We start from the raw sequence: 26,836 nt of genomic DNA, 5'->3' as shown, positions 1-26,836 counted from the left end.
CCTGAAAATTTCATCTTTCTTGGAACCCTAAAATTTTATTTTCCTTAGAAACCCCTCCCCCTCCCCACTCGGTAGCTAGGTACTATAAAAATTCTGCAATTGAATACTGTAGCTGGTTAAAGCCGTAAAATCCAGAAAGTTACTAACATCTGAAGGCTAACGTGATTAGATTTGGAGGCCTAACTAGTAAAGACCTTTAAGAACATTGAGGCAGTCGTGATGAATAATTTCTGTAGCTATTGTACTGCAAGATGGGTTTCTTTATGCTTTTATAATATTTCCAATACAAGGGAACCGCTAGATACAATCCATCATCATGATTACGGCGCGTTCTATGCGCGTTTTTGGATGGGGAATAAGTGGCTTCAATTTCTCTTGCCTAAAGCCTAAAGGGTTAAAGTTTCGCCTCTAGCCCTTCGGGCTTGAAACTCAATGGTACAACATCCGCTCATTATACCCGACTTCTTGTTTTCAAAACAAAACACTGTCGTATTGCAAAATATAATCAATATTTATTTCTTAGCAATTAATTAAAATAATGATCTCATTTAAATACCTCTTGAAGAAGCTTAGGCTATAGATACACCAAGTATCAATGGAAATGTCAAACTACCTTCCCATTGAAGATAGTGGAAATGAAAAAAATCATGAAAAGGGGGCATTACACGACCACTTTACTGAAGTTCTCTCATTCCCGGAAATTCAACGATTTCAGGCTCAGCTTTATTCTTAAATTGTTCTTTTTTATAAGATAATAAGGGGAGTGGACGAGCATTTCCAGGGGGGAATCCAAGAAAGAATTTCCAGATGGTATAAGGAATTTTTTTAATTTTCCCAGGGGGAGGGGTAGAAATCTATTCTAAAACATCCAATGGATAACAGACTGATTTTGGTTCGTCTATCCTTACTAAAGGTATGAAGTAGTTTTTTTGCAAATTTTGCCATTCCCAGGGGGTATCCAATTATCTCTAAGAATTATTTTTGGCTTGAAAATTCTTCGTCCACCCCCTGTAGGGACATATATGGAACAGCCCAATGCAATTCCTGACAATGTATACCAAGCCTAAATGAATGAATCAGTTTTGGTTTGGTTCGTTTCAAGTATAATGATGAGAGAAAGTCGTTAAAATGTTTAGGCAATTAGAAAAAATTGAAGCTCGTGTTTGTGATGGAATATTCTCAGTTGAAAGGTTAAGTGCGAAGAAGATGGGTGTAACGAGAGAAATAGTTTTGCTTCTTATCGCCTTTTTCACTTGTTTTTATTTGACGAATGCAACGGAGCTTAGACTAGATGGGTAGGTTTATATATCGATTGTATGTGATTATGAACTTTTTTTTTTAAATGATATGTGCGTCGATTCCATGGCATTCAGTTATCCCCTTTAGCCTGCATGTCTGAACTGCAAAAAGATTTTTTTGATGCTCCTGGCACTGACCTTTATATATCCCTGGACCAAGTTACTCAATGCCGGCCAAACAAAATATTATGATCAGAGTTTTTTTGAAATTGGTACCCGCGGAGAGAGCGCTATATCTAGTTTCGCTTGTACACTAATGTTGTAGCGCCGTTTGTAGTTAAGCAAAGTTTCAAACACTACAATGGCTTCTTTGCGGGTACCAACTTCCAAAAAAACTCCAATCAAAGATGGCAGATATAGCTTGGTCCAGGGATATATAAAGATCAGTGACACCTGTTCCTGTTCTGGTTCAGATCACCAAAATTCATGGTGCATCGCATGTGCACTTCTCTGTCTCAATGATGGCTTGCAACTAAGAATTAGCCAAACTTGTGCTTACTTCTTTCTTACAACACGTTTTATTCATAAAAACACTAAATATATAAAATACATGACGCTTCGAGGCAATAGTGATTTAAAAACATGCTTAGGATATTTTAAGGGCTATGACCATAGTCTGAAAATTGATTTTAGTATTTGAACATAAAACTTTTTTTAATTTTTCGGAAAAATTTTCCAAATTAATGCATCAAAGCCTATGGAAAATTGGGATGGAAAATTGATCAAAAAGCATTATTTTCAAGATTTTGAAGCAAATAAACTTTTAGAAAAATTTTCCGAAAAGTTAATTTTAGTTCGGTAAAAGATACACCATCTACCGCAAAAAATGTTCAAAATGTTTTTTTCTTTGCCGAAAATAAGCTCTTCAAAGTTGAAATACTCAACAAAAGTCTTCATTTTCTTCTTTATCAATTATTTCATTGGGATTCTTAGATTTTCGGACTCGCGGATAATTGGCCTAACAGAAAAAATAACATGTCACAGTTTTGTGGGCTGCATCAAGTAGAACCTTATATTTTGTAAGTGGCAAATATTAAAAATTCACTATGGTCAGAGCCCTTAAGTTATTGCGGTCGCTGAAACATTTTCTAAGAAAATTGTAACTACATCTGAAGGTTTCGAAAGATTTGGACATTCTTATAAAAAACATGTAGGTACTCTAGACTCTAAAATCGAAAAACTTCTAATGTGTTGGTGAGGTCACTTGATTTTTCTAAAATTTTTAGTCTGGATACCGAGGGTTGTTGCCCTTCAAATGAAAATTTTATCGCTGTGTCATAAATAAGCTAATTTTTTTGGTTCTACGGTTTTTAGCACAGACAAAATGCCAAATTTGCTTTGAAAATTTTTTCAAAAACTTTTCAAAAACTGAAATTCAAAAAAGGCAGAGGTTTACTCTGCACATAGGCATGTGTTTTTTGCTAGATTACAACGATCCTAGGTTTGCTATGTACCAAACTCGAGGCATCCACTCATCGTCAGTTACTACATTGTTTTCATTCATTTTCAGACGCAACGTATGTCCATTCGATCACATAGACCAAGTTCAAGTTCCACAACGAGTTTTTGTTAGGTGGGTGTACTATTGTGGCGATCAAGCGTATAGATATCGTTGGTCAATTGGTTATATTATTTGTTCAAGAACAAGAAAAAGTAGAAGGTATGTCATTTAAATAATATCTTTCCTTAACTTCTAATTTTCATATATATATTTTGCGATTCCGTGTGCACCTACGTACCGAAACTAAGAAAGAAATTTTCATTCTTGCTTTATTTTGTTTGAGAACTACCCTTTCGTGGCGCTCCTACACTCTCGGACAAAAATATTTGAGACAAACGGGATTTCCCTGCGAAATTTTAAACACAACAAATGATTTCTAAGCGCGTTAAATGCAGTTGGAAAGTTGAGTTTTAAAGGTTTTATTCTTACATTTAAGTGTTCCTGTTTCATATCAGACACATATTTCATATCAGGCTATATATATGCTGATATAAGCAAAAAAACGTTTTTCTTTTCCTTTTTCCGACCAATCTTGCTCCACATCCGGGTCAATCCAATGTGAAAAAGCTTGCGAATTAAAATTGACGAGTAAGCAAACGATATCACTCTTATTTAAAAACAAAGCCTTTAACTTTGAGTTTTAACATGAGACTTAACTGGACCTTAGGATCTCAGGATTTGAATGCTCAAAATTGTACCAATTAGGCTTGGAATATAGCCCAGAAGCCAACCAAACCCCTTCAAAATTGAAATGATCAATGTGGCGGAAGTATTAAAGATTATCTCAATATAATTTGCAGCAAAAAAAAAGACTGTAACTTTTGATAGAATTTGAATTAGATAGAACTTTTGTGCCCGTTAAAAAGATATATTAATATGGAATATTATCAAAAAAGAATAAAAATGAAAAAATAAAATGACGAAAGATATAAAAATCACTCGTGTGAAAATAAAGCACAATTATTGAAGAAGTTGATTTTCTTCTTTTCATTTTAAATCTTGATTTTCCGGTCTTTTTTATTTTTTTATTGATGATAATATTACACCAACAAGCACAAGACCGCTATCTAGTTCAAATTTTATCAAAAGGTATAGGCTTTTTTGTCTCCGCGCTGCAAAATTGAGACAGACTTTAAGATAACAATTCTCGGCCGAACTCTAAATTCTGAAAAACGTTAACATACACTCAAACTTTAAATATATTTCGACCACTTTCCTGACCTCAAACCTCAAATGATGTCATTGTCACTTTAATATCTGGTCCAGATGACCACGGCTTTATAACTTGGACAGTGAGTGTTCCTTGTTCTAGCCGTTTATAGAGCAATTCCCTCTTAAATGTAACCCTTTTTTATGGGATCACCTTTATTTTGCAGATCATTACACTATTTTTTTTCCTTTTCTGGTTTTCAGAGGATTGTATAGAATAAGATATGTAACTGAGGAACATGTTACAAAAATTCCTGAATGCTGTGAAGGCTGGGCACAAGTCGGTGACGAATGTACAAGAGGTACAGTATGATTATATAACCTGATAACAGACAGAGGCTCGTCATTTTCTAACGCGTAGGCTAAATCCACTGAAGGGTGCTTAGAAATTAAGAAATCCTATATTTTATTTTCTCTTTTATAGTACTCCAAGCCAGAAAACAACAACATTTTATTTCAGACTTCTTCTTGCTTTCTACTTTATTTGAAAGTACAGTGGAACCTCCAATTAGCGGACACCATCGGGAAATAGGGTTAGTTTCTGCTGATTAGAAGTGTCCGCATTTTTAAAACTATTTAATTCTTTGCTCTAATTTTGGTAAAACATACTATTAATGGGTAAAGTATGTAAAATTCTGGTCTGAAGTACTTTTCTAGAGACACAAGAAAATAATTCTTCAAATGCAACAATTTATTTTTTATGAATCATAACTAATGGATTGTTAAAAATCTTCCACCCAGGACATTTTGTCAACCCATCCCGCTTATTCCAAATTCCCCGCTTATTAGTAGTCTTCAGGTCCCTGTAATTTATCATTTTATGAGGTAATCAAATTCACTGACTGAATAAAGGGAGCGCTCCAAACGTCTATAAGCAATTTGTTCAATGAAACTTTGAAGTTTTTAAGAAATAAATAGTTTGGAAAAATCAATCCTGTCTAATTTTTGTCCGCTTATTAGAGAGGAAAAAGTAGGGTTTTGGCTATTTCGTGCAAAAACTTTCTCCGGTTATTAGAGGGTCCACTAATTGAGTGTCCCCCTTTTGGAAACTTTCTTATGGGGATTTGACTAGGAAATAGAATTGTCCGCTAATCAGCAATGTCCGCTTTTTAGAGTGTCCGTTAATTAGAGGTTTTACTGTAATTTTGGTTGAGAGATCGTGATTTTCGGCGAATAAATTTGCGATGTAAATAGTGAGCTGGAATTTATGTTTATACCAGTGATAGCCTAACCTAGTTCTCCAGACAGGTTGAGTATTTTTTAAAGAAATTTTATGTTATAATATATCTTTTATGCAAAAGATTTCATGTCGCTATCAGATCTTACTTGACTGTATTTTATCATCTTAGCAATATGTGCTCGTAGATGTATCCGCGGAAGTTGCACAGCTCCTAATACGTGTACATGTCCTAGTGGATGGACAGGACCTGTCTGCAAATCTGGTAAGTTTTTGGACCTACTTGGATATCACTTTAAATAACCTTTGGGTCAGATTTACTACTGGACTGACTCATTCAATTTTTCTGATTTTTTAAACAAACTAAAACAAACTAAGATAGTTTAATAGTTATATGATGTAATAATGTGTTTGTGTTACAAAAATACCGTTTGTTTGTATAGGACAAAAATGATGTAGTTCGCCTCAGTCCTAAAAAGTTGTACATAAGTAAAAAAAATCTTGAGAAATTAATTTTGGCATTTCTACCGTCGTTTCGCATAAGATTCCCTTTTCCGCACTAAGATTCCTCTGCCACTCTGAGTAGTTGAGAAATGAGCTTCGGAAAGTTAGGCAATTTCGTAAGTAAACACGTACCTTTAGAAAAAACCCTTTCCAATCTATCCCGGGAAAAATAGCTGAAAAATTCTGGAAAAGTGCTGAGAATCTTAGTGCGGAAATGGGAATCTTATGCAAAACGACGGTATGTGAGCAGCAAAAAGTTACTTGAACATTGATTTTTCATTCTAGATATAAATGAGTGCAACATCAACAAGGGAGGCTGTGTAAACGCATACTGTCGCAACCGAAGGGGATATCATTATTGTCAGTGTTACCAAAATCATCGAAGGTCAAGAAACAATCGTCTAGTTTGTGAAAGTAAGATTCAGTACTTAGATTAGTAGATTGCACAGAAACAGATTGTACCCCTTATGTTGAGGAGATCTTTTTTTTAAAAGGTGCCCCCCCCCCCGGATTTTTTTACAATTCTTCAGGGCCCCCTTGGATTTTTTATTTTTTATTTGAACCACCCTGGATTTTTGACCTCGTTATATTGACCACTCTGGATTTTCAAATCGAATTTACTAACCACCCTGGATTTTATCATTCAAAAAACCAGACCACCCTGGATTTTTTATCTTCCAGACCACGTCACACTTCCTCAACATATGGGGTACAGACTATTTCTGGAATAGCCCAATCAGTACAGATTGTCTATTATTCAAGATCTAATTCATGAAATTCATGAGCTAATGTTTTCTATGGAAACACCCTGCTTTTTGCCAGTAGTATCAAATTTGCCACTATAGAAAACATTGCATAATAAATATCATGAATTTAGGTGGAAAGAAAATGCCATAATATGACTAAATTGTTTAAACATTCAACAACCTCTACTACAAGGAAGGCCGTTCCATCTGACAATGAAAGCACGTGTCATTCAAAGAAAATCCTGTCCAAGCGCAATTTGGATAGCTATGCGAGTCAAGTCTCATTCCCTGCGTAATATTGGCTGTCTGATGCCTACTTAGAGCCAGATAATATTCTATGGCGTCTATCAGTAACATAGATAAACCCTGAGATACACAGGGACGATGTTCATACAAGTCCTCCGATATCTCGAAGAAGGTCTATTTTTGATACATCGTCAAATAGTAGTTTCCACGGTGAGAAAATTCTATGATATAGACACACCACGGTGACCACACAAAGCTTTAATTCATAGACAGAGAGAATCGATATTTTACGTGGAATACTCACCGATATTGTGTTGCATGACCCTGACGCCTTTTCATGTTAAATAGTCACACTAAGACTTTGCTTTATAGTTGTACTGTACTTGGTTCTGGAAATCTGATCATTTTCTCAATATTGCTCTATAACCGTAGGAATAGACGTGTGCGCAGAGAACAAAAATGCATGCAAATGTCCCGATTACAGCAGAAGTAGAACCCCGGTCGCTGTTCCGTGCTCAGTCACGTGTCAAAACAAGAATAATGGTTACAATTGCGTATGTTCTAAAGGCTACTACAAAAAGAAATCTCACGATCGCACCTGCCAAGGTGAAAACATATTTAGCATTTAATTTATTATGAACTTGTTTAAGCTGCATTGAGATTATAGTGATTTCAGTTATGAATTAATCAACCGCTCCATCTTTTCCCTAATCCGGTTGCCAGTTTTTTAATGAATTTGTCAGTTTTTCATCGAGATTTTTCAGCTATTCTTTTGTAAGAAAAGAGTCACCCAGAGAAAATGTAATGTAAGCCCTGAATTAACCAATCGAGCTATTATTTCTCGCCCTAAATCCAGTTGCCAAGCCTAGAGTCTCTAAATAAATAGATATGATCAATCCATATTTCTTCCCCTAGATTTTAACGAATGCAGTCGAAATAAAGGAGGATGTTCAAATTTTTGCCACAACACACCGGGCTCATTTTATTGTGCATGTCCTCCTGGTTATCAATTGGATACTGATAAGAAAACATGTATCGGTAAGTTTTATATTCTGTTCTGTATATTGCAGGTAATGACTTTTTAATAAGTATATAAATTTTGAAAAGAAAAGTTTAAAATTCCAAGAAAGCGGAAATCCTCGAGTCCAATTCACTGGGTGTTATTAGAATCATCAAGAAACAAAGATCAGTCAGAGTAGAGAAGAAGCGATGCAGAAATTTAAACCTGTCAATTTCAACAAAACTCGAGGATTTTAAGTCGTCAAAGGAAGAGTTTTGGGTTTTCCTTTTTAGGGAAGAATTGTTTTGCAATTCACGTGTCTAGAGCATTATTTCAAAAATGGTTATTGTTTATATAATCTTATACTACCCTATAATGCATTGTTATTCAGTTGAGTCTCCAGAACTCGAACCTCTCATTACTCAAATGCCTCCTTAATTCGAAGAAGTTTGCACCTTATAGACCAGACACCATAACTCGAGAACTCTTTAACTCGAATGAATTTGTGTTTCCTGTGTCGGTTCGAATATATTACAGTATTACACACATTATAAACGACTCCAGGCTAATCTATTCTTCTCTCTTAGACAAAAATGAATGTCTTGTACAGAATGGAGGCTGTGAACATGAATGCAAAAACACAGATGGATCTTACCAATGTTTATGCAAGAAAGGTTTCATCCTTGATGGTAACAATCACACGTGCTCAGGTAATCTACCGGCTTTCTTACGGAAACCATCCTACTTTCAACAAAAAACAATAAGCGTGTAAAATTGTAAGGTTAGGACCATGAAAGTAATCTTAGTGCCGAAATTCTTTTTTTTAGTATTGTCGGCGAAAACAATCTTTATCGGATAAAGTGTTCACTTCTTAAGATGTCTCTTCCATTATTCGATCTTTACAAGTCTTTTATTGATTTTAAGAGGGTTTGAGGGATATTTATTTCAAATCACACAAAAAGAAATCTTGCTTTTTCCACACCAGATCACGACGAATGTGGCACATCATCGCACGGCTGTCAACATCATTGTGAGAATTTCCATGGCTCTTATCAATGTGCATGCGCAAAAGGATTTCAACTGAATGCTGATAATAAAACATGCTCAGGTTGGTACCACTAATATCTAACTATTTGACTAGATCAGGCTTTCCATACAAAAGGAGAGTTGACTAGTCTTAGACCTGACTAGTCCGCCATCTTGTTTTCGATCCTGGCCGTCAACAGGTGTGATTCGAATGTTCTGAAATTGCCATTTTCTTCTATTTTCTTATTACATTAGCCTTCAGGTAGGTCCATTCAGCATGTAGCTTGTTTATATTTGTTTTATCTATTATAGTCTAAGGCCTTAGGAGTTTTACACTCGAAACGAAGGAAAATATGAAGAAGCCTAATCTATTGATGCTTCTACATTTTCAAAGTGTTATATGTTTTCAACAATATTTGTTTGCACATCATTAGACACCAATGAATGTGAAGTAAGGAACGTTACCACCATCTCACCGATCACCAACCAAACCATCACCAAAGAAATCAGTTTGGCAGGATGTGAACAAAAGTGCAACAATCTCAATGGTTCATTCAACTGCTCTTGTGATTCGGGATATAAACTGAACGAAGATGGCATATCGTGTGATAGTATGAAATTATTTCGTATATATTTCTACTGATCCTTAGCTACACCCCTATATCAGTGACCTGGTCAAATCCACCCCGATAAAAAAACGGTGAACAGAAATTGCATAGAATGACCTATACCTTTAAAAGCAACAGTGGTATAATGAGTAAACCTGGCCAAAATTACTTTGAATTTTTTACCCCGATCAAAACTGGAAAATTGATGGTCTTACCCCGTTCATGTCCGGTTAACATTAATCGTGAAAGTTGAAAGTTCCCACTTTGTGAGTTTTTGAGATCTCATTTTCAGACCTGGTGAAATTATACTTTTTTCATAGCCACACCAGTGGATTTAAAAACTTCATTCAATCACTGAGACAGGTGTTTAGCTTAGAGATCTAAGTTTGTTTGATTTATCACCAAGATTAATCTGATGGTTAGATGAATATCAAAGAAATTTAAAAAAGCAAACTTCAAAAATATTTAAAGCGCTGATTACGTTATATTACCCCTAACCGCTTTATAGTATTTCGGGCACGGGTCTTGACTATATATATTTTTTTATAAGAAGCAACTTCATTTTTTGGGTCAGGGCTGGGGTTGCTTAGTATTCTAGCTCATTTCCTGAAAAATTTGCTTAGACCACCCCTGATATTATACCGGGTGCGCCACAAAAAAGTTTCTCTCTTTGAAACTAATTTTCTCAAAATCTAAAATTTTTAAAAGAACCACTCCTATTTCATTGGAAAGAAGAAAGATAAATTTAGATTTTGTTGGGTCATTTATTTAATTCGATCCATTAGATCAAAAGTTATGCTCAATTGAATAAAAAAGTTACTTTCAGAAAGTGCTCGAAAACGTCAAAAATCGACCTATCAAATTTTTTACTTTAAATTTGGCAATTGCAATAGCCTTTACATAATTAAGAGCATTTTTCCGTAACAAAACACATAAATTTTGAAACGAAAGGGTCGAAAAAGTTTAAAATCCTCATCAACATTAATTTAATTTGGTTTTACTGGAATTTTTCTTAGATTTTTGGTTCTAGACTGGATAAAGTCTATGTAAGGCTGGATCTACCTCGAAACCCATATTTGATGTATTTTTATGAATTTTACATGATTATTTGGCCTTTTTTGACGAATTTTCTTCCTTTCATTGAAATTCAACCTTATTTTAAATAACTTCAACCTCCTTTAAATAACAAAAGGTCATTTAGACAGCTAATTATCATTTTTAATGACTGAAACGAAAATACTGATATATCATATAACTATGCTTCTGTTTAATTTGATAGGTCGATTTTTAACGTTTTTGAGCATTTTCTGAAAGTAACTTTTTTATTCAATTGAGTATAACTTTTGATCTAATGAATCGAATTCAATAAATGACCCACCAAAATTTAAGTTTATCTTTCTTCTTTCCAATGAAATAGGAATGGTTCTTTTAAAACTTTTAGATTTCGAGAAAATTAGTTTTAAAGAGAGAAACTTTTTTGTGGTGCACCCGGTACCATATTTATGCTTATTATTTCAAGGGCTATCGTTTATCGTGCTTAGATTATCTAAAAAGCTTTTACTTTACGAGATAGTGAAAAAAAATTGGTCAATTTCAGGGCTCGAGCCTTAGCAACCTGGTTGATTATAGAAAAAAATGTGTAGGGTATAATGTTTAAGGTTGAAAATAAACAAAATGAAGAAAAGTTCGTTGAAGTATTTGAGACGGTGGTTTTGGGATCCTTGATCTTTCTTAGGTTGAATTAAGGTACCCTAAAGTCGTGGCACCATATTTTGTCGAATACACATTCAAGTTAGGGCTACTTCAACCAATCAGATGATGTTTCTGTGGATTTCTTTATCATTTTCTTTTGTTTAGACTTGGATGAATGTGATCTTGGCACTCACAACTGTCAACAACTTTGCCTCGATATCCCTGGATCGTTTGAATGTGAATGTAGATTGGGTTACGAAGTCAATAAATTATCCCCAAACTTGTGCATTGGTATAGAAATTTTATTCCACTTACCTTAAGTTAATTCGTGTGATGCTAGTGGGTTGGCTAAGCCAAGAGATACATATTTAGGTTTCTGACGCTTCTGAAGTTACTCTCTATTAAATGTTTAAAATTTGAGTAAATAAGAAAGTTTGGAGGAAACTTCAAAAGATTCGACCCTGTATGTAAAGAGAAAGGGCTCCTTAAGGATCTATTTTCGGCCAACTTCGTCCTATACTATAAAGGTCCGATTTGAAAGAACTTTGGTTGCACATAAGATCCGTTTCACATCAAGTGCCCTCTACAGGGATAGATTCTTCAGTCCATATGTTTCTTGTCATGCAATATCACCATATTTTTTTCGAGGAAGTAAAACATGCATGTCAACATTAAAGGTCAGATACTCAGTAACCCTTCTAATTGACAAAGTTTTTTATTATAGCAAAGCAATGTAACCCACTGAACGCTCTGCAGAATGGTAATTCAACTTGTTTATCTGGTGGAACTGATGATAAATGTACGGTGACGTGTAACGAGGGCTTTACTTTACAAGGATCACAAATAAGGACTTGTCAATTCGATGGTACATGGAGTGGTGTCCAAACCACTTGTAAAAGTAAGATTTATCTCTTCATTCATACTGTTTTAGGAAATGCAACGGATTAAGTTTAGTAGTGCCGGCTCGGATGAAATGAATAGAATCGATATTTTACGTGGATAGCCCAGTAATCTGGGACTTTTAGGCAGTCTTTCGATTGTTTTCACGGGGTCCACGTCCAGCCGGCTCGACTTTCTATGAACTGAACAGAACATTGGAAGAAGCGGGGATTCGAACCGCGAACCCCTAGTTTATGACGCTGACGCCTTTGACCACTTGGCCATCGCTCCTTAAAGAATGAAGGCATAACCAAAGCCAAATTATATTTCAAATATAGGTTTACACGACTTAAGTTTAAGGTCAAAATCCAGAGCAGAATGAGTGCTGATAATTACAGTGTTTCTTATATGGATATGAAAACTTCTTTGCTAATCTGACTTGCGATTCAAGAAAGTGCTCTATACCATCGGTAGAGCGATTTATCAGACAAAAATAGATACAAATTTATTTTCCGATACTCGGAGTTTCGTGCCGTTTCAGGCAGTCTTCAGTCAGATTTGTCTCTATTCTTGACTGATATGAAAACTTCAGTGCAGTTGTTCAAAATTATTCTTTATTTTTTAGGAAGAGACTGTCCGGAATTAGTTCCACCTTCTTTCGGACACATCACATTGCCATGTTCTCAATTATTCAATTCGTCATGTAAAATAACGTGTGACGAGGGTCTGGTGCTTAACGGAAATAAAATGACCAAATGCATTGTGGGTAATGATGGACGAATGGAATGGACCAATCCCACGCCCAACTGCACCGGTTAGTGTGCTTATTATTAATGTCGTATTTACTTTAATACACCTTTTTCCGGTTAGCCGTTTCGTATAAAAAGTCACCAAAATTTCGAGTAAACAAACCATCTCATTGGCTAAAAGCAAAAACATAAACAAAAAAATGTCCAGAGGAAGAGCACAGAAAGCACATTCTTCTCATACTCTGCACATTTTTTTGTTTATGTTTTTGCTTTTAGCCAATGAGATGGTTTGTTTACTCGAAATTTTGGTGACTTTTTATACGAAACGGCTAACCGGAAAAAGGTGTATTGGTGGATTTATCTTCCCGATATTATTTCGCGTTTTTGTGTGAATCTTTTGCCAAATCGAGTCATATCGCTGAAAATAGTAGAATACAAATTAAATCTTTCAGAAACTCTTCCAGAAGATAAAAACATTTTGTCCGGCCTTTTTTATTATCATAATTTTACTTTGCCCTCACAATGCAATGATATTTGATTTAAATCATTTTCAGCTCGTGGTCCATGTAATCCAAGTCCCTGTCTACACCAGACCAAATGTTCAGCTCCCACAAACACGACATACAAATGTGATTGTGAAGGCTCTGTCTACACTGGGAAAAATTGTCAAATCAGGAAGATTGAAACCGATGAATCAATGTTATTACTGACAAGTGTCGCTGATGACCAAACTTTAAAACTTACTACCGCCACAAATGGCCGCGAACTCCACATCAAGGCAATTGCAAGTAGTTCCAATCTGAAAGTTGACCCAACTGAAATTAAATTCCTCGGAAAAAACACTGAATTTGTTTTAACGGTAAAAGCGTCAAAACCTGGTTTTTACAATCTAACTTTCGAGTTCACAAACGGGAATGATTCACAAAAATTTAGTCTACCCAGTCCAATAGCTGTCATCTCTGGAGGTTATAAAAACAAATCGGCTGGAAACATTGTCAACGATCAAGGTCTCATTAAACCTGGTTGCTACTCGATAGAAGTTTACGGATACAGATACGTCTCCAATAAACCGTTTGTTGATCAAGCTACGCGTGGCGTTATCCAAAGACGTCTCGAAGACGGTACCCTATTACCACTATCGGCCACCGGTGGAAAGATTGACAAAACTGGCAGATTCATAAGTTACCCGTTGCTGAGTCTCTCACAACTGATGCATGAAGAAAATAACAATATCATCGATAGTGGTACTTGTGTGTCTGGTGGACGTCAACTCAATGTGACGTCACAAATCATTCTTACAAACGCATTCACTTACTCTGTTTTCAATGTCTTCAACAAGCAATCACCGTACTGGATATTTGTTAATGCACCAACATCGGATGATCAAAACATACATGATGACTTACACGCTCGACTGGTTGTGGGTGCCCAAGTTGATAAAGACTGTATGAAGAAGCTAGAACTGGAGGAGAATGCCTTGTATTATCAGTATATCACATATCAACCTTTGGAGATCGTCGTACCAAGCGGTATAACAAGATTGAATGAAACAGTCAAGAAATGTTTCTTGCAAAGCACAAGTGATGATCAACTAATGGCTTTCTCGGTGGCCCAGGAAGATGACCAGGTAAAATCAGAATCGGTGTCCAGTATCTACAATCGGCGCAGAAATATTTGGCACAAAAGGGGAATTCCCTTAAAACTTTAAAACCGCAAGTGATTATTAAGTGCTTTAAAGTACAGTTAGGATCTTAGGATCTAGAAGCTCAAAAATAATCCAATATGGCTGAGAACATAGCCTGGAAGCCATTAAACCCCTCCCAAATCGAAATATTCAATGAAAGAGCAAACTATTTAAGAACATAAGGACTTGGGTAGCCAAAATGTTAAAACAAGTTAAGGACATTTGCTATATCACAAAAAAGAATATCTTTAACTAATAATGATCGTTTGGAATGGATTTTCATAACATTATTCTGAGAACGAGGCAAATTCTTCTTCGCTTCTACCTTTGTTTTCCAGTCTCAACGGTCTCAATATTTTGTTTTCATTTTACAGGAAACAAAAGCGTTCGATGGCTTATTGAAATTCTTGCTTCGTCAACAAGACAACATAATGGTCGATCAAATTGGATTCATAAACGGAAAAGAGAATATCCGGCATTTTTTTACCAGCGGAACACAATCTTTTAACGCTTTCCAAAAAAACATAAGCAAAGCAGATGTTACAGTGACCGGTATTCAACTTTGGGATACTTTCCAATTTCCGGATGTTGGTACATTTAGAATGAAATCAGGAGGTCAAGTCAAAGCTACAGTCAGATCTTTCACGAGTTCATCAACGCCGCCTTTGGAAGCTGTTTTCACCGGACAGTTATCCGAGGCTACATTCACTAACAACACTTTCAACGTCAAATTCACCAACGATAAATCCAAGCTAATCCAACCAGACAAACTTCTATTCTTCGATGAAGATGAACCCGTTTCTCTTAACATCGACTATAAACGCGAAGATACCAAATACAAGATTGACTTCCCACCTTTGCTTGATATGGGAGGTCTGGTAAAAGAATTACAAACAGCTTCTACAGCAATCGCAACAGAATCGCTAGACACATTCATCCGAATTTCTAAAAGCCTTTCAGAGATTTTATCACTTAATAGTGGATCACTAGAGACAAGATCTAAGCAATTCCTTAGATACCTTAATATGCGCCGTGAAATGCAAGTGATTTTGTCGGAACTTAACTTCTCAGATGCACTTTACAAACCATTGAACGATTTCATTGAAATCGCTGCCAACGCAGAATCTCAAATAACACATAAAGTGGTCAGTTTTGATCAACGACAAGCTACTATCAATGAGTATGAGATACTCGGTACCGGCAAAATTTGCATAAGTGATTCTTATTGTTTCAACTCTCATAATCTGTTGATTACATTCAATAAAGATGGCGTGAAATGTGTTGACTTCAATGGACAAAACTTGACCACTTTCACAAAAGTTGTGGCAACAATGAAGACAACAGAAACGATTGAATCGATTATCGATTTGCCAACTGGTAGTGAACTCGAGGTATATTTTGATCTGTCGGTGACGCTTGTAAAAAAAAACAAAGATTACAGTGGACTTCCTCTTGGTCTCTTATTTGATCTTCGAAGGGAACCAATAATAACGATCGAATTTTATATTAGATGAAGATTTGAATTACGGGGATATTTTGATAAGCTTATTCAAGCTTAAAGAGCTATCATTTAAAGTTTGAGAATTTCAAAACCTTTCGATAACTTAGAATTGGCTGTATGACTTCTGGCTCAGAGTCCATCTTTCATAACATACATAGCCATGGAAGAATGGATCAAGTTTACGAGTGGTCAAATGCTCATAAATTTGGCGTCACTTGTTCCTTGCTTCCTTTGAGACCATGTTCACACGTGACGGTTCTGTTTCGCTCCGAAACGAAATGGAGCCATTCTATTGGTTAGAAGTGACGTAGAATTTGAATGTAACCAATAGAATGGCTTCATTTCGTTTCGAAGCGAAACGGAATCGTAACGTGTGGACATACATGATCTAACAAACTGCTTACTATCCTTATTTTTCTACCAGTGGCAGATCTAGGAGATTGTAATTCATGCCCTATTTCCTTATAAGGAAATTAATCCTCTCTAAGTTATAACCTTTCACTATGTAACTTTTAAAAACATAATTCACTATCCTACCTCAGATCTGCTTCAAACCTGACATCTTGAAAAATACATATCAAATGCAATCGCAACGAGCTGTATGGGAATTTTATGATACAAAAGTTGAACACACCAAATTTCAAATCAGAGGAGGTGAACTCTTTTTGAACGTGAACAAAGCATTTGATATGGAACCACTGGGAACAATCAAAAGTTTATCAGGCCAGTCTTCATTCACATCTTTGATCAAAGGTGAGCACTCAACCCTTCCAAGTACTTTCAAGAACACTGTCGACATAACTTCTCGTTGGCCCCATTATATGGTAGACGCTTTCATAATAGACAAATATGAATTTTTGGCCTAAAGTCGACCTTATTAGTCTGTCTCTTTCCATTCTTGAACAACAAAAGATTAAGCAATTTTTCTTCAACTCAATAGGTGATGACACTGCCATGAACATAAACGGGCGATCTACAAATACATCACTTGAAATGTCTATAATACAAGAAGTAGAAAAACAACTTCGTGATGAAAACACAACATATCAGCTACGTCGGCAACATTTAGAGGAGGATTTATCAAAAGCTGTCAATATGATTATTACTTTAAAAAATGCTATGAGTAAAAAACAGAACGAGGTGGAAGGTCCAGAAGCATCATTATTGAACGTTCTGCAAAATATTACCAAGTATCACAACGTTGTCAATCAAACACGAAATGAAGTGAACGACCTTCTGAAAGGTTCTCAACAGTTGAAGTCAGAGTTTAATGAGAAATGTCAGCCAAAAACATGTGAATTATACACATGTGTACCAGGTCTGTATTCATTGGTAATATCTCTTTAATCCTAACTTCATGAGGTCCCAATTTTTTGGGATGGAATATCAACGTCGGTGTTGTGACGTCATTGAAAACCCGAATCTCTACAATGTACAACCATGATAAGAATATTTTAGCATTTCTTGGTATTTTAGCGTTTTGCAGAACTTAAAGTTTGGACGAGAATGACTTTTTCAGGCTTTCTACTTTTTATCTAATCGGGTATTTCGATTTTGGAGAGGTATTTCCAGGCTGTATTCTCAGCCTAATCAGACCATTCACAATCTTTTGGATCCTCAGATCCTAGGTCGCGTAAAACTCAGACTTAAAACTCTACCCTTCCAACCCTAAGTTAATGCACTTAAGAACTAATTGCGGCTTTTTAAATTTTGCTGGGGAATTCCTTTTGTGTCAAATATTATGACCTTAATTGTAGTTTTAGATCTGAGGGTTGTATGATAGTCTGAAAACATTTTTCTCTTGGTTTTTTTATGGAGGCTGCGATACGAAATGTTAGGTGGAATAATTTTTTAGAGGATTTGATTTAGCGGCTATAATACGATTTTAGCGAAAGGAAACGCTTATTACTACTTTAAACTTTCGCGGGCAGAAAGTTTCGCGAGACCAAAAAGTTGCAAAATTTCGCGGATTTAAGTTTCGCGATTTTTACTTTTTGAAGAAAATTTACGGAAGAAACTTTCGCGGTTTTTTGTGAATTTTCAAAAATCCTAGTCACTGCGATAATATCGATAATATTGACTCACCTCGGCTTTTAAAACTTGGAAAAAACGTTCGCGAACTTTTCAAGATTTCATTTTTCGCGAAATTAACTTTCGCGAATTTCTTGTTTAATTTCTTACCTGGCAGAAACTTTCGCGAAAAAATGCGAAAAACGCGAAAAACGCGAAAAACGCGAAAGTTTCTGCCCGCGAAAGTTTCTGCCCTTAAAGTATGAAATTTATCAAGAAACAAATTTCATTGAATTATCCTTTTGTTAAATTTAGCGGGATTTAAGATTTTTCGCTCGTGGTCATTTATTGAAATTTTGGAAAAATTTTCGCCAAATTTACTTTCCATCCAAAATAATCCAAACTTAAGGTCTTAAGGTATAACAAACTTAAATCTTTTAGGCCATGTAGGTTTTAAGGTTTTCAATAACTCCTATTTACATGTACCAGGTGTGGTGACGGAGTTCTGTCAGGGCAATGCCACTATGGTGATCAACGAGACGACATGTAGTCACGGTCCGGTTACCAAACAAGTCAAAAGGCTCTTCCGTGTAGCGACCAATGAAACGAGGACGGTTTATCGGAGACGTCGTTTCTGCAACGTTCATTGTCCACGATTGTTTGGTTATGAGGGATTATTCAGTCCCTATGCAAGGTAAGGCTCAGTCATTATGAACATTATAGCTAAACCGAGAAAGCCATTTTTATGGTGGTAGTGGTCTGGTTATAGGGGGTTCTATTTTCAGTTTTTTCAAAGAATTATGACGTCACCAGGTAGCGATTGGAGCTACACTGAGAAAGCCCTTTTATGGTAGTGGTCTGATATATTTATTTTGAGGAGAGGGTCTGTTAATATCGCTATGCGGAAACTCTATGGAATGTGGAAACCACTAAAATATTCATGGTGTGATCAAATTAAATAAATAGAGCTATTGATGCGTTAAATAAACATGATCGTCTGATACCTTTTCTTTCTTTTTCTCTCTGTCTTTTTAAACGCGTATGGTTTGAGCTCTTTTCACACTTGCCACTTTTGTTACATGAACTTTTCTTCTTTTATTTGCTTCAAAAGTTTTGGATGTTTTTATAAAAAAACGTGTACTTTATCTTTCTAATTCGAGTCCGAATGATTCTTAGTATCTATACTCTCTCTAATTCGAATGAAAGTTTCCGCATTACAAAATAGTATACCAACACTTAAAATGAGGGTTTCCGCATTACAAAATAGCATACAAATACTTAGAATGAAGGTTTCCACATTACAGAATAGCGTACAAATACTTGGAATGAGGGTTTCCGCATTACAAAATAGCGTACAAGCACTTAGAATGAAGGTTTCCGCATTACAGAATAGCGTACAAATACTTGGAATGAGGGTTTCCGGATTACAAAATAGCGTACAAGCACTTTAGAATGAAGGTTTCCGCATTACAGAATAGCGTACAAATACTTGGAATGAGGGTTTCCGCATTACAAAATAGCGTACAAGCACTTAGAATGAGGGTTTCCGCATTACAGAATAGTGTACAAACACGACACAAAATAGATTTCATTTTTCTGATATCAATAAATTTTACCTTGGTTAATGTGTTACATCGAAAAAGGAGAATAAATATACGTGTAGATAGGCCTTTATATTTCGTGATCAATCGAGGCTTTTATATACTTTTCAAAATAAAAGGAAGAAAAATCTTGTGTAAACATAATTGATCTTTTACTTTGGTTTCCCCATACCATAGAGTTTCCGCCTAGCGACATTAACACACGATAAACTTCCAATATGAATATCACTGGGTCGATAAACGCAAACTTATTTAGATTAGAGCGTCAACAGTTTTATATGTTGATAACTTTTTTATTCTCAGATACAATGATTATTTTTGGCGATGTCGATGGAGGTCTGTGTTGGTTAGAACACAAGTTCGTGTGTGGAAATGGATCAGCAAGTCGGTGGAGGTCAAGACCAAAGAATTCACTTGTACTCTCCATGAGAAGAAAATAGAGGTCAGTGATAACGACTTTTTTTACAATTCTTATTGGTCTAACATATGGCTAAACTTAAGAAATTCTTGGTTTGCCGTCGCCCGACCATAGATTTTGGAGGTGGGTCGGTCGGTCGGAAAATTTGTTTATTTCGGTCATTCATGCAATTTTTGTCTACATTTTGTAATTTTTGAAGAAAAGAAATTCTCCTCGTTGAAATAGTAATTAAAGTTTTTAGGTCGGCTGACGGCAAACCAATATTTTTTTAAGTCCATCCTAATGAAATTTACTTTAACTTTTGCTTCAAGATGGTACACATAGGAAGGAAATTTAAAACAAAATAATTTTGTTACACCCCTATATCACAGCCTTGCTGAAAAAACAGCCAAAATTACCCCGGCATTATTTAAAAGATGGCATATTTTTGTCTCCAATTTGATAATTGACATTGCCACTAAATATTCTAAGCTTCGATCTATTTTAATCGTCGAAATTTTAGCGAGACTAATTTTAGCGTTTTAGCGAGTTTTTCCTATTTTCGCTAAAATAAATCTCGCTAGAACACACCGAATCGACAGATCGCTAAAATTTATCCACGCGAAGTTTCTGGTTATATTGCCTTGATATATTTTTATCAATAGGAAGGGTTTCAATGCAAAGAAATGATAGAAGACGAATTCAGTCAATCATGTAATACGAGTATTCGCTAAAATTTATCCACGCAAAATTTTTTGAAATCGTGATTCGCTAAAATAAATTCAAAAAACATAAGATTTTTCTGACCCGCTAATATACGCTAAAATTAGTCTCACTAAAATTTCTACGATTAAAGTATTCCCATCCAGTGTTTTTTTAATCCCAGCACCACCACTCCCCCTAACCCTAACAAAGTACACACTCTCGAAAACTGAATATAAAACACCCTCCTCTCACAGACCCGGTGGGAACCCTTCCCACTGGAAAAACTGGATAAATTACCATCCTCACTATGAAATTATTACTCCAATTTTTGTCCGCTGAAAATAGTTAAATGAACAAATTCTCACTGTACTCTCATATTGTACCATCTTTTCCATCCCCACTGAATTATCTGACTTGATTGATCATCAATCAGATACATTGCAGTGTCTGTAGTACACGTTTTAATTCTTGAAAAAAAAAATTTGATATTTTGACAATATTCTAGATTTCAGAAGCTGGTACAACGCAATGTCAGAAAACGATCGACTGTGCTCAACTACGTTTCAACAACAACACAGATTGTCGAGTCAATCGAACACAATGCTCTGAGCTGAAACAACAAATAGACAACAATAAAAAAATAAATACCACACTCCTTGATTCAAAGTTACAAATAATCCGTCAGAAATCTGTCATGTTGGATTTAATGTTCATCCGCAAGAGAGCATTACAGATGACTATTACTAATCTCAAAACAATCATCAAAGGCTTCAATGCTACCATTATGAAATTAGAATCCAAGCTCGCTAATAAGGAATCGTTTTTCAAAACACTAAAGTTTCAGAATGGTGATAAAGTCAAGGTTATTGAGAATTACCAAAACGCCGGTCGAAACCCTCTTGAGATTGCAGACTTCACTTTCAAACTGGATCATTTGACTGCACGACAATATCCAAGGCGTGTATTGGTCGATTTACAAATAAACGAGAATGTAACGAACCCGGCAAAAACAAATAATATTCAGATACGATCCATCCTATTTGATTTCGATGAGACGAGATCCAGTGTCCGTAATTTCGCTGAGAAAATCATTTTCGAACTTAATAGAGCATTTATCGCGTTGAAGCACTCGAGATCGCGTCGCTCGACGAGTACGGTTATAGAAGAATCGTTAAGTGATCTGCAAACGGATTGTGGTTTGGTGCAAATCGTTGTCAAACTACTCTTGGAGTTCGCTGAAACCTTCCACAATGAGATTCAGAAATATCAGAAAATGGTAGCTGATAATGAAGAGAGCTCAAAAGAACGACAGGTTTTGATGAAAGCCATTACTCAGGATTTGGCGACATTTGACTTTGACCAGGATAACCAAGAAATGAAGGTAGGTATTCATGTTTGAATTCTATTCAAGATACTCATCGCTGCAATGACCTCGAAGATATTTGAGATATGATTTGACTTATATTATCTATTCATCCTAACGCCTAAAAAAGTTGCTTTCTATCTTAACTCTCCTCTCCTACCCTCAATATTGACGAGTTTGTGTATCTGTCTTTTTCTACGGCTGAGACGGTTAGCTTCTAATTTGTCTAGATCCTGATTGGCTGAAAACGACATTAAACCGTAGCTTTTATCGTCCCTCGATTTTGCGAGTCATAGCTGCAGGTTTTTCCAAATAGTGCAAGTACATAAACGCGCTATGTATTCAAGTCGGTAGAAAGTGGTCTATCCTTAAAAAGGTAATGCGATATCTTTTTTTAACGCAAGGACATCTTTCAAATCTTTTTTCTATAAACAATTTGAAACAACTTTCCATTTTCTGTTGTCTGTAACAATGACAAGGACTAAGCTAAGTCTGAGTTTACTAGCAGGGTTTTGTAACGTCCTCTTTATCTGTAAGCCCGTCAATTCAATGGCTCATTAACGTTAAGAAGTATTCTTATTCATCAATGTACCCCTTTTGCCTGGCTATCCCTGGACACTCTGCTAGTAGTGCAAAGTGCTGAGAAAAGCTTAATTTAAAATTAATTAAAATATCATTTTCCCAGAACACGAAGCTCAGTATGGAACAAGAGTTAACATATGAAACGATACCATCGTGGAACGAAACATTACAGGAACTTCTATGGCGTGAGAATATCGTTGACGTGTCATTCTTTGGTTGTTTCAATATGAAAGAATGTTTTATCATGTTTATCGACCACTTGTTACCACAGCTGCAAGCAGAAATTCAAACTACCAAAACGACTTATGTGATCTCACAACTCAAATCTACCAGATCTCAATTGGCCATGTTATTTGATGCTTCACCAATGCTGGAGCAAACGAAAACCATCATTGATGATCTTCTGTCTTTCACCAAGAATCCGGATATCTATTCCACATACTGCAGCAAACCACCGAAGATAACCACAAACATCGATGGAGAATCAAAGAAGTTGCTACCTGGTTACGATCTCACATTGAGCATTGCATTTCAATCTGATTATCCAACAACAATCCATTGGTATTACAATCAGAAAGTCATCCGGAATGCAGTTGGATGGACATTCACCAAGAAAAACCTCACTGTTTCAGATAGTGGATTCTATACGTGTAGCATTGCCAACAAATTCGGTGAAACAAGCTGTGGAACGTTGGAGGTTGATGTGTACCAGAAACCTGTTATCAACAAAGGTCCAGAATCTTCAACTATATATCTGAAATCACCAGATGCTTCAACTGCAGCTTTACTAGTTTGCAATGCATCCAACGTCAATCAGATTCAATGGTTTTACCAAAGCTTTGACTCCTTTACTGGTGATTCTAAAGCAATAGCTACCGGGTCCTCATACAACGTCTTGGAAGGTGGAACAGGTTCTGGATTTTACTGGTGTAAAGCAAGAAATCAAAAATTGCAAACAACAACCAGTACCAAAGCTGAAATTTTCATCATCAACACTACATTAGCTGCACCAAGAATGTCGTTAACCATGAATCTGACACCAGCTAACCCACAAAGAGGACTTCGCGCTGAACCCTTATCTACGGATAACAAAGTACGCTTAGCGTTAGCACTCTCTGCCAATGAAGACCAAATTGAATACGTCATTATTAGTCATGACCAGAAAATGGCTAAGATTCTACTCAAAGGACAACCGCCATTGATGGATACGAGCACACCAGACTGGAACGAGGATATCAAAAATTTCATCAGCCAACGTGATTCATTGCTAGACATAGCTCAATCTCTGCATGATAAAGCTAAAGACCAAAAGATCAAACTTACCAATAAAGATGGTAATGATTTGTTGGTTGTGACAGAGACATTGCAAACAGTACCGATCGACAGCCAATGTGGTGATGGTCAATCGTTGATGGAGAACGGATTCATTTGTGGTAAGTCGCCCATAATGTCTAATAATAAAGTACAGAAACTAAAACTCTTCCGAATAGTGTTTTTCAAAATTTAACTCTAAAATGAAACCTTACAAAAGATTCATCTTTCCCGTAATAATACTGACCCATCACCTCCACAACCACAAAAGACACCTAACGCTAGTCTGATTTTTCAAAACTTTTTTTTTACGAACCTACCTTCGGACTGTCCAGTTTTGATCAAACTAATCATTGTCATCTAAGCCAAAAAAACCATTGAAGATTTATTTAAGTTTCTTGATTTATTTCACTAGGTCTCAATTTCTCCATATTTTCTTTCCAGCATCGTGTTCTCCAGGAAGCTTTGAAACAAAGAACCAATGTGAAATTTGCCCTCTCAACACATATCAAAACAAAGATGGTAGCACGAGCTGTGTGAATTGTCCTGATGACCAAACTACAAATTCAAAAGGAAGATTCGCGTTATCACAATGCAGTAAGCTTTTTTCTTCTTTTTGTTATCATTTTCGCTAATTCGATGCTTCATAAACATTATTAGAAAGTCGAATGGTTCTGATAACAAAGACTGACCCTTACTCCAAAAGCGTATTTAAAATTTTTGCAAAATGCATTGCATGGGTGCGATTCTAGAAGCGCATTTTGTGTCGCGCATGCGCTTTCAATCTTACAGACCCAATGCCTCTCAGGTTGAATGCTTATTGTTCCTCAAGAAGGTAACGGGCTTTAATTTGTTACAATTTAAAATCTAAACGATAAAGAATTAGTTTTAAAAACACTATTTTTTTGTTAAACCTTAAAGATGCTCAAACTACAACAACGACTACCTCCACTACCACCACGGTCGCCACAAGTCCACCAGCGCCTTCTCCAAAAACAAAATCCACAGAATCTGTGAACACAAAACTACCACCCATAACCAAACTACCACCAATAGCTCCGAATACAACTATGAGTGCAACCAAGGCTGATGATAAAGGAGATAAAAGTCAACACGTAGAAGGGAACAAAAAGAAAGAAGAAAAGAACTCCTCCGTTTTCGCTATCGCAATTATTATCCCCGTAATAGTGATCATCCTTATTATCGCCATCATATCAAGTAAGTCCAATCAGCATTCAGCCTGTTCTTAACTATTTATCATAACAGTTTTCGAAGTTTTTTTTAACGTATCAAAATATAGTGGTAGAAAGTGCTATTAATTCAAGCGTCTCACTATCTTTTTTTTGGAGATGAGAGGATTGGTATCAAATTTCCCAGGGCTTAATGATGTTCCATATTCTGATGAGCTCATTCCACTAACTTTTCCTTACGGCCTTGTCAAATATCAACAAATCAACTAACCCGTGGCAACCAGTTGTTCCAGCTACAGTGAACACGTTAATTGAATAAAATACACCTTTTCGACCGTATTCACGCAATCAGACGCGTGCCACTTTATTATTTAATTTACCACCCTAAACTCGATCTAATCCTTTTTTTACACTTTTTTCTATTGTCTTAAGGTGCGAAAAAAATACTGGGGTGGTTTTAGGGTGGTAAAACGGACAAAAGAATGCCCGCGCGGCAATTGGCGGCTACGGTCAAAAAAGTGTATAACTTTTAATATAATCTCTTTTGTCAACTTTTGCACACACGAAGACAAATCAAACTTTTACTTTTTATCCATAGTTGCCGTTCATCGTCATCGAGGCCGTCGAAACATGCACAAATTAAAGTCACAAGAAAGTCAAGTCGAATTCACCGCCCATTATTCACCCGATAATGATAAGGGCGTTACATTTGATTACACGCCCTTGGAGGGTGACACGGTGATTGGCAAAGATGAATTTCCAACGGAACTACCTTTAGCTACGGACATTCCAAGTCGATACAGTTTCGACAATCCGTTGTACGATTCACTTGAAGAAGAGGGGAAGGGAACGGAAGGAAACAATAATTGAATTTCCCCATATTTTTGTTATTGAGGTCTGTACAAAATGTTGCAAATCCTGCTTTAAATTATCACCTAAAAACTATCCACGAACACAATAACAAAGCACAAATTCACAGTGCCTTACTTCTGGAAATTCCCAGTACAAAATTATTTGAGATATATGTTCAAAACCTAAAATTATCATGACAAACAACGGAGCACTTTTTTAGCTTAACTATCAATGCACTGTATCAGAATCTGCTGGCGGTGAACAGTTTTATATTCACTGATTTTGTTTTGGATTTTGATTATCTTAAAGCTAATAATACATCCAGCCATTACTTCAACGAAAACCCTAAATTCTTATGTTGCATTTTTTGTCGAATTGCGCGTTTTGGAGCATATTTAGAAAAATGACGAATATCACAATACTTGCTGACGATATTAATTTTAGTTTCTCTTTAAACTCAGAAATCGTCACGTTTGGTTCATATTTTTTAAACATTTTTTTATCAATATTTGTAATTTTTCCGAACGAAAATTCTAAAACGAATAAAAAATATACAAATTTTATTTTTCAAAATTTATCAAAAAAATTATTGTAAATATTTTTTAGATTAAACTTCTTTCCATGAATTTTCCTTGAAACATGTTTGTAAGCAATTTTAGCATACCCTGATGGGCCATGTCTCATTTTATTTCACCATTTGATATCTTTCCAGTAATAGAGGAGATCGCTATTTTCATTTTGCTGTTCCATTTTTAATTTAGTGCCTGCGCAACCTCGTCCCCGTGTAACCCAGGCATTATTTACGTTACTGATTGACGCCAGAGAATACCCTGATGTTGGTTGATGTGAGTTCCCAGGGGAAACTTCTCAAAACAATACGTCATAACAAAATCTGACGTTACAAAACTACACTGCAATGCAAACTACACTTCAAATCCAGGAACAAATGAAATCTGACGTTTTGTTTTTGAATTACGCATTCGAAAACCAGCCAATGCCATAGGG

General features: G+C 36.0%; 1 protein-coding gene across 2 annotated transcripts; it reads left to right on the top strand.

Moving 5' to 3' along the window:
* Positions 1 to 1,176: 1,176 nt before the first annotated feature.
* On the top strand, positions 1,177 to 26,566 carry LOC136823991 (uncharacterized). 2 transcript variants are annotated; one of them, XM_067080148.1, is made up of 24 exons: positions 1,177 to 1,295; positions 2,809 to 2,958; positions 4,213 to 4,310; positions 5,358 to 5,450; positions 5,975 to 6,103; positions 7,114 to 7,287; positions 7,597 to 7,719; positions 8,269 to 8,391; positions 8,667 to 8,789; positions 9,142 to 9,318; positions 11,173 to 11,298; positions 11,732 to 11,905; positions 12,512 to 12,700; positions 13,190 to 14,262; positions 14,694 to 15,710; positions 16,363 to 16,573; positions 16,761 to 17,138; positions 18,320 to 18,524; positions 19,735 to 19,873; positions 21,039 to 21,914; positions 22,582 to 23,911; positions 24,234 to 24,386; positions 24,711 to 25,007; positions 25,578 to 26,566. In XM_067080148.1, exons 1-24 carry the CDS (start codon positions 1,207 to 1,209, stop codon positions 25,847 to 25,849), a joined length of 7,719 nt encoding a protein of 2,572 aa, XP_066936249.1. In that variant the 5' UTR covers positions 1,177 to 1,206; the 3' UTR covers positions 25,850 to 26,566. The 2 variants fall into 2 exon arrangements, with proteins under 2 accessions (XP_066936249.1, XP_066936250.1); XM_067080149.1 differs by lacking the exon at positions 2,809 to 2,958 and having other exon boundaries at positions 1,180 to 1,318; positions 4,112 to 4,310.
* The last annotated feature ends 270 nt before the right edge of the window (positions 26,567 to 26,836 follow it).

This window comes from Clytia hemisphaerica, unplaced genomic scaffold (assembly GCF_902728285.1).
Source record: "Clytia hemisphaerica strain Z4C2 unplaced genomic scaffold, Clytia hemisphaerica genome assembly, whole genome shotgun sequence".
In the NCBI taxonomy this organism is placed as follows: Eukaryota; Metazoa; Cnidaria; class Hydrozoa; order Leptothecata; family Clytiidae; genus Clytia; species Clytia hemisphaerica.
Note: the sequence above shows the minus strand (reverse complement) of the source record. Positions and strands in the feature narration are given on the sequence as shown.